Here is a 14,190-nt window from a genome sequence, read left to right as displayed (position 1 = left end):
CAGGATAGGAATCATGACCAAGGAGGGATCAACACTCTATAATGCTGCTTTATTTATCTGCAAACCTGTTATAACTGAAAGGCAGGGGATTAAGTAATGGATACTTCCGCTACATTTTGTCAAGATGGAAACAGTTTTAATATAACAAAATAAGCAGTTCAAAGCTTCAACTCCATGAAAAAAATGTATAAAAAGCATGTTTTCAAGGGGGCAATCCCATATGCAGCCCACTCCCTTACTCATTTAACTATATGGTTTCACAGCCTTGAAGAAAAAAAATGAAAAGCCCAAATGGTCAATCACTGCTAGTGTGCAAGCAGGGACTGCACTGACAGTAATTTCCTACTGAAAAGGAATTCACAGAGTTTCAAATAAGGGAATAATGATGCTTAGTAGAGACCTACCTAGTTTACACTAAGTGTGGAGAAGCCATAGTGAACAACATATTAGGCCAACTGCCAATTTAGGAAGGAAGCTGGATCCCAGGCATCATGACCACTGGTGACCATTCAATGGGATACAAAGTAAACATTTTGTGGTAACTATTCCTTGATGAAAGAAGTGAAGGTCTCTCACTATCAGCTTCTACAAGTAGGCCAATGCCTTTAATGGACACTTGCTGGCTGGCATCTGGATGTGGTGCAACCACAGTAAAAGCTTACTTCTCAAGCTTGGCTGGACTGCATTGCACTGCAACAATTACCCCACTTTCAACCCTAAAAGTGACTAAAGCAGGGAATGAAATCACACAAACAGGAATCTGGATTTGGCCACTCAGGCCTTGACAATTTTTTTTTTTTTGGATTTGTTTTCTGGGGAGCACTGACTCATGTAGGCCGATTTCAGGCTCAATTCAGAGGATACATAGTAAAGAACAGATACAAAAACAAAATATTTAAAAAGTACAGCTGTGTAAGAATGTACCATAACAGTAGATATTCTACTGACCTCTGCTGCAGTATTCCAATACTGCTGGATTATATCACCAAATAACTTGGATGCCCAGCTGCGGTTCCAAAGCAAAAACCTTCCATACAGCCGTATATCTGATGTATGACCTAAGCCCGCGGGTGTAAGGGTACATACAGACGTACGACCACGAGACCCTCACAGACCACCTCAAAATCAGGGGACCTGGAGACATCTGAAGAAAAGTGACATAAAAAGGTGATTTCCTATGAGGAGTCCATTAAAAATAGAGGACAAAAGACTGTCAGGAAAAAAAAGGGGAAAGGAAGGGTGGGAAGTAATATTGCAGCAGTGATCACTTGGTATCTACTGTTCTGGCAAGTTCTTACATAACTTTTCCTTCCTTAGATCACTGCTGTACTATTTTCAATACTTCTGGGCGATTCCCAAAGCTTAATATTTAGAAAAGCTGGATGGATAAGACATTGGGAAACTTTCAAATAATCCAGAGAGAACAGATCTGGCAAAGGAGGCTCTTGATCTTGATAAAGCATCAGTTCTATAATGTTTCATAAAAGTCTGCACAGACAACCAAATGGCTCCTTCTAGAATAGTCCTGGAACCGATTCCTTTGTAAAAAGCTCCATAGATGAATAAATAGACTAAATGCTAACTGCCCTGGAGCGTCATTTTAAGCCCAGCCAATAACTCATGGTCAGAATCAAAGCTTGTGTCTATAAAGCAAAGCCCTTAAATCATTATGCCAAACTCATTCCCAAAACTGTTGCCTGGCTTTTGGACAATGATGGCAGGACTCAAACCCACAATACTCTTCTGAGGAATTACCTAATCTAGTGGAGTAGCCTTTATCCAGACAAAATCAGAGGTGTCTGTGCACATCCAGAGAATGAAGGATTCTTTCAACCTTTGTTCTGACGCTTTGGAAAGAAGGTGGGAAGATTTAAGGCCTGGCTGAGGGACAACTCATTGACCACAAGGACTGACCCTCAGAGAAACCCCATCCTTATTAAATATAAGAAAAGGAGGAGAAGCCATAAGGGACTGAAGCTCATACTTTTCTAGCAGAAGTAAGGTACACTAGTAGAATGGTTTCCATGTACATAATTTCAAAAACTGAAAGCTACTGGCTCAAAAGGTGGTGGCCAAGTCACTTTTTTCAAGACAAAGCTTTGGTTTCATGAAAGGGGATCAGCCTCCTAACTCGGGTTCAAATGAAGGACACCCTTGAGCAACTGTTTTCCCTCGAGTTTAGAAAGCATTGGATGGTCTAGAGGTAAATTTGCAGAGATGGCAGATAAATGTGCCTTAATAGGGGAGTAGGCTAGCTGACCTTTAATAGCTTACAGAAAGAATAACTGGAATCCCAGTTTTAATAGGAATCAGCTTTTTTTTTTAAACACTTTTACTGGATCACTTGTGACACGGCCAAAATCACATTAATATAAAAGCAAACCTTTTCAAAAAGTTTACATTTACAAGCATTATACATCCCATACATTGTTATATATCATATCTAAGCAACATTATACAAACTACTCGGTCACTGCCTTCTCTTATACGTCATTCCTCCCCCAAACCATTTTTCTGCATGAATTGTTCCAAAGTTAGGATTCAGGTTGTTAGTATGAAACCAGGCAGAAACATTCCTCTCAACTTCTCAGCACAAGAAATCTGGGCAACGCCAAAAAATAATGTGGTGGGGGGAAGGGTTGTGGGGTTACAAAGGCCCAAAAACTAGAGACAGATTTTAAATACTGCTCCTATAAACTTAGAAATATACTAGAATGACAGATTACATTTTCTCAAGTATATGAAGTCTGAAACTCAAATATCGGTCATTATTTAGTATTAGTTAAGTTAAAGCTCAATGATTTACCAGAAACCCACACATTTTAGAGGAATAGACCAAAAATAAATGGCAAAAATATGGATGATCTTCAAAAATCTGGACAGTTGAAAGGTATGACAAAAAACCTTTTCCATTTGCATATACAAGTCTTTCTAATGGTAGGCTGTCTCCCTTCCTGAAGAACTGTATAACATCCTCAAAAAAATTGAAGTCTGAAAGGGATCGAATTCTACAATCCACACTGTCAGGGTGATAGGTAGGAGGTTGGGATGAAGGAAAGTGTGCTTGTTTTGTGCGAACAAGTCCATTCTGTGATGATAACGCCTGGCTAGATGACAGAAGTGGGAGCCAATGCTGCCTGGGTCAAAAGGGGGTCACCAGCAAGATCTTTGGCTTATTACTTAGGATCTTTTACAGCACCTTTGGGATTAGAGGAAGTGTGGGGAAGGCAAAGAAACCTCCCCTCCCAAGGAAAGGCCCCCAGGCTTGCAGGACAGTCAAGTAATGCTGGAGCAAAACAGCTTGAGCTGCTTGTTGTAAATGAAAGCAAATAGGTCTAGCTGTGGAATACCCCCCATTTGTGGACTATATGTCTATGAAGACTTTCCTGTTTAACATATATTCATGAGGATTTTCCAGGGATCTACTTAGAAAATCCACCAGGACACTGTCCTGGGAGGAAATGCAAAATGCTTGTAGGGACTAATTTGCTTTTATGGCCTATTCCCATACTAGAAGAGCTAAGTCTGCATAGTTGAGACTTGGATCTTCCCACTTCTTGTTTATATACCACATTACTGTTGTGGTGTCTGTAAAGACCCTGAAGGGACCTGGATTCCATGAGTAGGAGAAAATCTGGAGGGCCTGAATGAGGGTTCCTCATTTCCTTCACAGTGAGGTCTTCTCTTTATTTTGTCACTGTCCCTGGACTATTAGTGAACCCATCCACACTCCTCCTTGCAGGCTAGATCTGAAGCATGTCTGCAGTTTCTGAGAAGAAACCACTTGCCGGTTTGAATGGAAGGCCTGGACTTGAGTTGTACTCGAGAGAGTCACTACTGAAACTCACTCTCTCTGTTCAGAAAAGGCATACGTGGGATGTGTGTGTTCAAAGGGTGACAATATTGAGACCACAGAGATTTTATAAACCACTTGCTCTTTCTTCTGAAGTTCTGCAAAAGGAATCATGGGAAGGAGAGCAGCCAGGAACACTAGAGCTGTGAGAATTTCCCTTGTGGTGTAGGACTGAAAGGGCAGTAGGGAGTGGACCTCTCTCTTGTGGGAGAAAAGCCAGCATGACATGCATATTTAGCCCGCAGCCTAGAAAGACCAGGTCCTTGGGTAAGTGTCAATAGGAACTGTCAGAAGGGAAATATTATAGCCGAGAAGTTTTAACAGAACTCTGACAGGATCTGCAAAAGGCAATAACAGAGGACAGGCATTTTTTTGAAGACCCTTGGGGTTGTAGGTAACCCAAAGGCTAAAGCAGAAAACTGAATGTGATAAGCAAACAGAAAACCTTAAAAACATCCTGTAAGAAGGATAAATGGGAAAGTGGAGATAAGCTCTCTTCAGATTAAAGGATAACGTTAAAGCTTGTGGAAGGATGCAAGGAAGGATAGACTGCACAGAAAGCATTTTGAAATACAGCACCTTCTGGAAAGTGTTGAGATGGGGCAAATCTAGAACGGGCCTCCACATTCTCCTTTTCTGGATACCAGAAAAAATCTGGAATAAAACCCTTTTCCTATATGCTTTGGGGGCACAGATTCTATTGTGCCTTGTTCGTGAAGACCCTGAAAGATAGGAGGTAAGAGGTGCACCTGTTTGGGAGGGGGTGGGGGTTACCTCTGAAAGCTGGAATCATTTTATAGCCATGCTGAATAACTGACATGGCACATTTGAAGTTATGAACAGCTAAGCAGAAAGGGATGAGGGTAATCTTTCTGACAGAAGATGGGATGGATGGACCAAGGGGATCAGGAAATGGCAGAAAATAGGCTGATTTGTATAGGCAGTTCCACAGGGTTTACGTGTTTTTAAATTCCCCTTTGATCTACACAGTAACAGCATTCTATACCCTGACTTTGTGAACACGTTTGATCGGCATGGTTTGAAGTTGATGGAAATGCAAATTAAACACAATAACTCACAAACTATGTTATTAGAGGAAATTAGTGGTTTGAATACATGTATAAATCAACATTTGATTATCGATCAGCACAGGATGCTTTACAATAATGTTTTGAAAAATGTTGAGAAAAATGTAATGATTAAAAAACAAAGGAAAGTTTACAGGCATGTTTTACAGTACAAAAACAAGATGGCATGCCCTGTGAGAATCTCACCCGACCATAAGACTTGGTTTTGGGGGGGGGGGGTACAGTAACGATATTTATAGAGTTACTTCTCCTGGTAGTGATAGGAATTATGTGAAAGGGATATTGCTGAGGATGCAGGTCCTTATTCAAATCAGGATTATGTTTTGAATGATGAACAGGATTTTTCAACCCGTTGCAGATCAGAGTCATTCCAAACAGTTGGGCCTGGGCCCTGGGTTGGAACTTCAACATGTTTATTACAAACAGTATTATGTGAACAAGAAGCGGAGACATTAAAGTTGCCCCAGAACAGGGAGTCTTTACTACAAATGATGGATGCAATATTTTTAATTACACCAGTTATGTCATAACTGAGGAACATTTTCACCTTTTTCAGAAAGGTATTTGAGTTTGTTTCTCACAAACACTGGGGCATGGATGACACCATGACAGAGCTCAAGTTATACACTAGGAAGTTGGACTTTTTTTTTTTAAGTTGGTACCTAACCAGGATGTGGTGGTTAAAAAAAAAAAAAAGGACTTTCAATCCACCCCTAACACCCCTTTAATGTTTTTGACCAAGTAGTTTTAGATGACCTCTATGCTTTAGAAAGATGTTCTAGAAAGTAAGTTTTTTGCCTGAATTTGTCTACGCAGTAAAGAAAAATTATGCAGAAATTACTTGATAAGAATTTAGGAGTAATGAAACCTGATAAGGGCAGGGGCACTGTTTTATTTAACACCCTTGATTACTCTGTTGCAATGCTGGTTAGACTCTGACACCTATTTACCTGTTTCTAGAAATCAGGTAAACATTGCCTATCACTGTACTGATTTATTACTAGAAGATTTGGTTATGAATAGCAACTTGGATGCGGATTTACACAATTATATAAAAGTATCTACACCCATTAAAACCAACCATATTTGGTATACCAAAAGATCACAATGATTTGACAAATCCTCCACTTTCACATTATTGTATCTGCTCAGAGTTCGACAACCTACGCCAGCTGCTACTTTGATATGTGATTTGAGAGAGACTGAGATGCATGTATGAGAGAATTCCACATTTACTTAAGAATTCATGGGAATTTTTAGGGCATCTTAAGGACAATTTGTGGAACAGGAATTTACATTTCTTGACTATAGACAATCTATTTTCATCTTTTCCTCATAATGAAGGTATGGAATCAAGATACCCTGTTGGGTTACAACATTTTATCAACCAACAAGACTACTCAATTATGGACCTTGTAGGTTTGGTGTCAGAGAACAACTATATTTTTTGAGGGCAACTATGCAAACAAATTAAAGGGGTGGCTATGGGAGCAGCATGTGCACTCCTACATGCTAATTTGGTCTTGGTTTCATGGGAAAAACATTTTGTTTTAAGTGCGATTTTTATTAGCACATTATACTTACATTTTTTAGATGACATTTTTATTTTGTGGGATGGGACTAAAGACATCACAGAGCAATTTTTTATTATACTTGAATCACACTACTGATTTATGATTTACATCACAGTTCAGTGATTCAAGTATTTATTAACTGAACACCTTGATATCACATACCAGCACTGGCTTCAAGTCTCACATTTTCAGTTAGCTAACATTTAGTAATTCATATTTGCGTTACACACATGCACACCAGTTTCCAAAAAAAAAAAAAAAAAAGAATTTGGTTATTTGCTTAAGGGGCAATGTGTTAGTGCTGTGAGGATGACCTCACTTTATGATGACATGATTAAGGAACTGCAAATGATTAAATATGTTTTTTTCCAGACGATACCCCACTGATCTAGTGGGAATCATCTAAGTCAAGGGCGGTTGGGGTTCTAAATATATGCCACTACTAGGGGTGGGGTTGACGAAAGACATTATTGGGGGGTACGATTAACACAGATAAAAGACTTGGAAGTGCGAGTTATTCAATTTAATTCTGGTACGAATAAAAAATATTACCGACGAAAACGGGACCATTTTTAAGGATAACCTGATGTTGGTTAAAAATTTCTGTAGTACACCCGTTTTTGTATACAAGATGGGTCACAACCTTACAGGAATATTTGAAACAGCCCACAACCCTTACAGGAATATTTGAAACAGCCCACAACAGAATGCTGACTTCACACTCAAAGGTTAAAAAATGAAGCATGTCCAAGTGTGTGTGGGGGGTTGTAATCAATGTCTTTACATATTGGAAGGAGAGAGTTTGGACTTAGACATAGGTGATAACTTTAAGGTACATTTATGCAAAGGGAATTGTGCATCCAAAGGTGTGGTGTACATTGTGAAATGTACAGGGTGTTCCAGGTTTTTACACAAGTAAAACTGAAAGATGCCTAAGTAAACGTATACAAGAACATGTGTATGATATTAGTAACAAAAAATCATAATGCTTTACTTAAAATTTTTTTATTTAGTAGTCAATGTTCAACATTTAGATTAACTATTTTGGAGCATGTCAGGGTTAATTTGTAAGGTTGGGAATGGGAAACTAAACTGGAATACAGTGAGATACTGTGGCAGTTTAAGTTAAAAGCCACTGTAGTTCCTGGTTTAAAAGAAGTTATTTCCATTCTTCCTCTTCTTAAAGTAAGGTCAGGTAAATGCTAACAATTATGTACTTAACACACCATTAGTTTGTGTGTTTTTATTACCCTTTTTTATTGCAACTGATGTTACCTGTTTTTCCCCATCTCACCTCCAACATTTGCTATTTCCCTGAAGAAAAATTATTTGTGGAGTCCACTTGTGGTATAAAAATACCTAACACTTCCAAGCAAATATCCTAAATCTTACAGACTGTGTTGTATATTTGTTTACAAAGGTACATTTGCAATTATTGGTTTTAACTTCAATAATATTTAAGATTTGTACCTTTATTTTAATTAATGTAATTGGATACTTGGTTTGACTGGTGATATTTTAATGGTTTTTGTTATAAATGGAGGTAAGCCCAGATTTGTGATGTTCTGATGAAGTCCTTGTGATAGGGATGAAAGCACCCAACCTATTAAATTTTATTTTTAAAAGTATTTATTTTGTCAGTACTATTTTTCTGAAATTCCAGACTTCCAGACTGGTGCCTGCATTGAGCGTTCTAATTTAGTTACTGATTTGTATAGAAAGTTTTCCCAGACTTGCAGTCTCTAAAGCAGGTTTATCCTGTAATTTTTCTTGGCATTTTTCTGCCCTTTTGTGTAAACCCAGGGTATCTGGGAGAAAGGGATGCGGGTTTAGTTGGGTAGTTCCTCTGACACCTGGTAAATGAGGTAAGGAAGATTTGCTTAAAATCTTGCATTATTTTCACTTGTTCTTGCAAAGTATTTAAACAAGCTTGCAGTCTCAAGGAACAATTACCAAATCATTCTTAAGAGGGGAATCCAAAAGTTTACCTTTAATATCCACAGGAAGGGACTGAGAACAAAGCCATTCAAATCTTCCGATAAGAAATACAGTAGCAGTTACTCTGGATGAAGCTTCCACTACATCATAACTGCACGTTACACTAGGTCTTGCCACCTGGGTAGCTTTGACCTACCATGGAAATAGCCTGCTGTCTTGCTTCAGACAATTTAAAGTTAGACAGATTTGCTCAAATGACTTTTTAAACAAGCACCTTAAATTATTACTTATGACACAGGCACTCATACATTTATATAAATGTAAACAAACCATACTGACATATTTTAGTTGCAATTATTATACATCACTTATAATCTACCCGGTTATTGCCAGTCAAACATTACATAGCTCATTCAAATCGTACTTTTTTAAAAAATCATTCCTCCTCCAAAACATTATTTTGCATGTATTATTCCCACAATTCCCATTTTTTTCTATGTAATTTGCTCCTACCCTTTTCTAAAGGTCCCATTTCCAGTTGTTTTATCTTTGTTATTATATTCACTACTTCTAGTACAGTTTTAGATGCTGATTTCCATTTCTTAGTAAATGATTTTTAGCAGCCACCATAATTAGACTCAGCAAGGCCTTACTATGTCTAAGCAATTTAGATTCTGTATCATAGCTCAAAAAATAATTTCCTTGGTTACACCAATTGCTCACCTAGTATTTCCGATAGAGCAGTCTGCAGGGAATTTTTAAAATCTTCCAACTCATTACACTCAAGAAATATTTCCCAGTTGCATCTTTCCTCTCCATCACACCTCCAACATTTGCTATTTACCTTAGAAAAAATTCTTTGGAATCAGTACTGGGGGTATAAAAATATCTATGTAAACATTTCCAAACAAAGACCCTAAATCTTCCAGACTTTGTTGCACATTTGGAAGTCATACATATATCCCCCTCAATTGACTCTTTGTGAATTGATTATCCAGTCTCTCTTCCCAACCCTTTCTAACCTTCTCTGATTGATTCTTATAGTTATCATGCAATATTTTGCATGCTCTACTAATTATTCCTTTTCTAACAGCAGCTTTTGTTCTATATAATAAAAACTCTACCAGTGCTGGCCTTTCACTTAGGACCCCCCTATTCCTTGCTCTTTGCCTATACTCTGAAATTAATCCTTGACAAGGATATCAATCTCTAGACTGTAGTTCAAACTGTTTCCCTGTTCCCACCTTTTCCTCTCTATTTGCTCTCAATACCTTGGGTTCCTTTGCCATTTTTCTCCAGTAAAGTCCAGCCCCCGGCTTGCCTATAGTCTGAATCCCTAATTCAGCAATCTCTACTGTCAGGATCTTCTTTCTCTACATTACTGTGTTGGCTTAGTTCTTGGAATACTTTCTGCTACTTTATGAATATAATATTCCCTATGGTTATTGTTATTCTCCTTATGGATCTGCATCTAAAATCCCAGTCTCTCTTTGTTTCTTGAGCTTCCCCCCATTTCATCATAATCCATTTCCGCTTTGAATTATAGCTTGCCACTTGTGCTATGTAAAGCAGCCTTAACAGTGCAGCTCTGAAATACCCCTTCAAATCAGGTAATCCCAAACTACCTCGTTCTATTGCAAGGATCTTATCCCACTGGACTCTTGCTATCTCCTCCCAGATAAAATCCTTCAATACTATCCACAACTTCTCCTCTGGTAGATAAAAATAAAGAGATTCTGTGAGCCTTGGAAATGACACTTGCATTAATTTGCAGAATCAGTTCTTGTCTAAAACTATGTTACCTTACTTGGAGTTGACTTCTTATAAAAAAAGTGGCTGTAGAAATAGAAATCGTACTGCTAAAATATTCCAACTACCAAGGCAAAATCCAATTCAATTAATGGATTTCCATCTCTGATCACAAGTCAAGAACTGCATGATTAGGGAATAACCAACAAAAAAGATTCCAGGAGAAACCCATAGTGGTAGATATTTTGTATTATTCAGATTTTTCTCAAATCTTTTCAGTAGTAAGACAGAGGCCACCAAGATGGTATTTTAGATGCATTTAAAATATAAGATTATAAACATTTACAAGGGAAATACACTGATGTGGTTCTTGTCCAAATAACTAAATTTCAAGTGATGAGTGATTTCACCATTGAGTGCATCAAATCCAATTTCAACCACAAAGCTTCAGTTTACTTATATTTCTGAGTACAAATGGAAACTATGCAAAGGAAATGGGAAAAGGAAAAAAAATGCAAGTGCTGACTTGAAAGACAGCATTCCTAGATGGATTCAAAGCATACATGGAGCACAGTAAAAAGGAAAAAAAAAAAAAAAAAAAACTATAGCTTCTTAATGTGCAAGCTCATCTGAAGATGCAAACACCCTCAACCCACACATTTTCACAACTGTGACAGTAGCAGAAAAGAAAACAGCAGTCCTGTATGACTAAATACATATGAACTTGAATAACTGAACATCTGCACGAGAAGTGTGTTTTCAACAATTCTATAAAGGAGTTTTTGTAATTAGAGAGGAAGCAAATCAAACATTTTCCCAGCATCACTCTCAGGGAATACTGACATCCCCCAGTTTACTCACCTTCAATAATCTCTTCCTTTACTTTCTGCAACTCCTTTCTTACTTCTTCTAACAGCTCCTGTTAAAAAAAGAGAGAAGATCCTGTCAATCCTACTTAAAACAGTGAGACACCAGCACTTAAACACTTTACAGCTTAACATACATTACAGAGGCAACAGGTTATCCTTTCTCAGTAGGTCACTCTCTAGCAAGATCATACATCTAATCTAATTATATATATGTATATATATATATATATATATATATATATATATATATATATACACACATATATATATATATATATATATATATATATATATATACACACACACACACACACACACACAAAACACTTTTTTTTTTTTTTTTAGACTTAACATGATTTATTTTTGGGAGCCTCATCTGCGCAGTGGCCCAGTCCCTCTAGATTTACTCACTTCACGCTTCAGTACAACCTCCCCATTCTCTCTCCCTGGTGACTGTTCTGCTGCAAGGTAGAAAGAGCTCCCATGCCAAAACAAACATTATGCCACCAATTTCCTTCTGTCTGAATCGGTTGTCATTAGTATTATTTCTAACTACAGGTGCGGTCCACAGCTCTCAACCTTTTAGAATAAGAAATCTGGACAAAGCCATAAATAACACGAGAACAAAGGCCCAAAATTAAGGTAAATTTTTAAATACTGATCTTAGAAACTTTCAAAGTGGATAGAATAACAGGTTTTGTGTCAGCATGATTTTTCTAAGGGATATGAATCTGAAACTCAAAACTCATTTTCTGACTTTAATCTTTAATGAATTGCCAATGAAATGCCAGAAAGCCACAATTTTATGAAAAATGGACCATAAATATGAGGCAAAAAACATGACATTCTGCAAAACCTGTACAGTTGAGAAGTATGGTCAAGTCACTCAATAGGTTCTACACTCCGTAAACATTTCAATTCTGTTTTTGTCCTTCCATTTCTTTTTTTTCCCCTCCCAGCCAGTTTATGGGGTTGCTGATTGGTTATTTGCTTGTGTCTGCTTAAACGCAACACACTGACTTCTCAGAAGTCCACAAACAATGCTTGTGTGATGCGCAAAACAGTGCCAGTGACTACAACATAAAAATCTTTTTGCCAGCTGAAGAATATTTATTGCAGGTTAATCACTGCATTAATTTTAACAAAACCATGAAGGTTAAGATACTAAAAACTGTATGAACGCCTTTATTTCACAGCAAATCTAAAATGGTGAGAAAAAGGCTAAAGAATTGAAGAAAATGGTAATGAAGAGATCTTATTCCCAATACTCAAGAGCTTACATCAATAAAGAAACAGCAGGAAAACTGGCTTCAGGTGATTTATCCATTTAAATTCCCGCTTCAGGACTAAGTATTCTAAGGCATCTTACCAGCTCCAATGGTATACAAGAGTAAAGCCCTGACAATGGCCCGGTTGAGTTAAAATCAGAAAACCAGACTGGAAACCAGTTAGAGATGGCAAATCGAGGGAAGAGACATGTTGAAAGCACAGCCTGCTTACCTTTTCCAGGATCAAAGGTATGGTAACATTTAGGAATATGAGCCCTACTGATGCAAATAAAACCTCTCATCTTACAAGTGTTACAAAGCAGACTAATAAAGTCTGGTGATAGCCTCATAAAAACAGGCATTTTCAATGTTCAAAGTGCAAACCACTCTGTTAGATGGACCTGATGAAGCTCAGGCGAAAGTGTTTTCTTAAATATAGTTCTATAGTTGTAGCTCAGAATGTGCTGTCACGGGTCTATATTAGATAAACGAAAGTTTACCTAAGCGAACGCTTTAATAATCGAAAATCCTGGACCTTGATATGCTTTTTGTGAGATCGCTGTACAGTGAAGATTGGAATATTTGCCCTTTCCTCACTGTAGTGCGATCTTGGAGTTGGTATATATAATTAGGGTGGGGGGGGGACAGCCCCCTAAAATAGAGTTTTTGAGGTCCAGGATCTTCGATTATTACAACGTTCGCTAACGTAAATGTTTGTCTATCTAATTTAGACCCGTTGTCACAGTTTGTTAAAAAGGATTTATTTTTAACTTCTAAGAATGACGTTCCACAGGCTGCAGAGCTGGTTAACCTCATGGATCTTTCAAGAATATTCAAATAAGGGACTAACCTCTAAGCTTTGGGATTGGCTCTTTGTTTTTCCATCTCCCAGATTTTCCTCCTGTCAGCTCCCATGGACCCTCCCACCATTCTCTGTGACTGCCTTTAAATAACTGACCTGTTAAATGTAATGTATTGGAACAAGAACACTTGTCCATCTACCTGCTTAATTGAATAAACTACTGGATCTTCAACAAGGTGACTTTACTCCTCTCACAGGGAGGGTATGAGAGAGAGAGAGAGACTCCTACATCTGCTAGCTAAAGTGATTTTATCTAGACTTACCCTTTATACTCTTTCTTGTTAGTCCTGTCACCCTCTGGATCACAGGTGGGATACTAGACTTCTCTTGAGCCCTTTGGATTACCTTTGTTTACTCTCCCTTAAAGGAGGACTGTTGGGGTGGGCTAGTGGGAGGGAAAGAGGATGCAGCCTGGCTGATTTATGGCCGATCCCACTGGGATCCACAGTATTCCATCTTTAGTTTATTTTTTTTTGCCAGGCCTTCCATTTAGGGTGTAATTGCCTATTTTTTAACTCCAGTACCCACTGACTTAAGATCTTGGGCCTGAAATCTTGCTTTAAAGACTGCATGTTCTTGCACTCTCCAATCTCTTGGGAGACTCCTTGAGCAGGAAGTTCAAAGTAGAGATCCTTGTCTAGTGGTAGAATAAGGAGACCCATCTTTACATGGTCTGGAAGGAACACTGCACTCAAATAGGCACATGTCCAAATAACAAACCCAGTAGTTACTGTACTGTATGATGTATAAATTGCATAATCAGTGTTAACCACCTATATAAGTAGAGAGCTTGTCTCTATACCTATATCACTTGCCAGGCAGTCTTCTTTTGAAAGGACTTGAACATCTTAGAAGGTTAATTCCTACTTCAGTCAGGCACTAACATGACCCATCTGTGTTGTGACTGGCTAATGTTTAATGTCTAAAGCAATGTCTACTCTCTCCCCTTCTACAACGCAGCTTGAAGCTGATCCACCACCTTTCTACCT

At 38.1% G+C, this 14,190-nt stretch overlaps 1 protein-coding gene across 1 annotated transcript in view; it reads right to left on the bottom strand.

Annotated features, from left to right (window-relative positions):
* Window positions 1–14,190, bottom strand: part of LOC122800290 (vasodilator stimulated phosphoprotein) — a 1,035,406-nt gene that overhangs the window by 59,677 nt on the left and 961,539 nt on the right. The window contains exon 15 of the mRNA XM_044073000.1: window positions 11,064–11,121. Within this exon, the coding sequence (XP_043928935.1) occupies window positions 11,064–11,121 (58 nt within the window). The remainder of the gene's footprint in view (window positions 1–11,063; window positions 11,122–14,190) is intronic.

This window comes from Protopterus annectens, chromosome 1.part0, assembly GCF_019279795.1.
Source record: "Protopterus annectens isolate FY-2018-M chromosome 1.part0, PAN1.0, whole genome shotgun sequence".
In the NCBI taxonomy this organism is placed as follows: domain Eukaryota; kingdom Metazoa; phylum Chordata; order Ceratodontiformes; family Protopteridae; genus Protopterus; species Protopterus annectens.
Note: the sequence above shows the minus strand (reverse complement) of the source record. Positions and strands in the feature narration are given on the sequence as shown.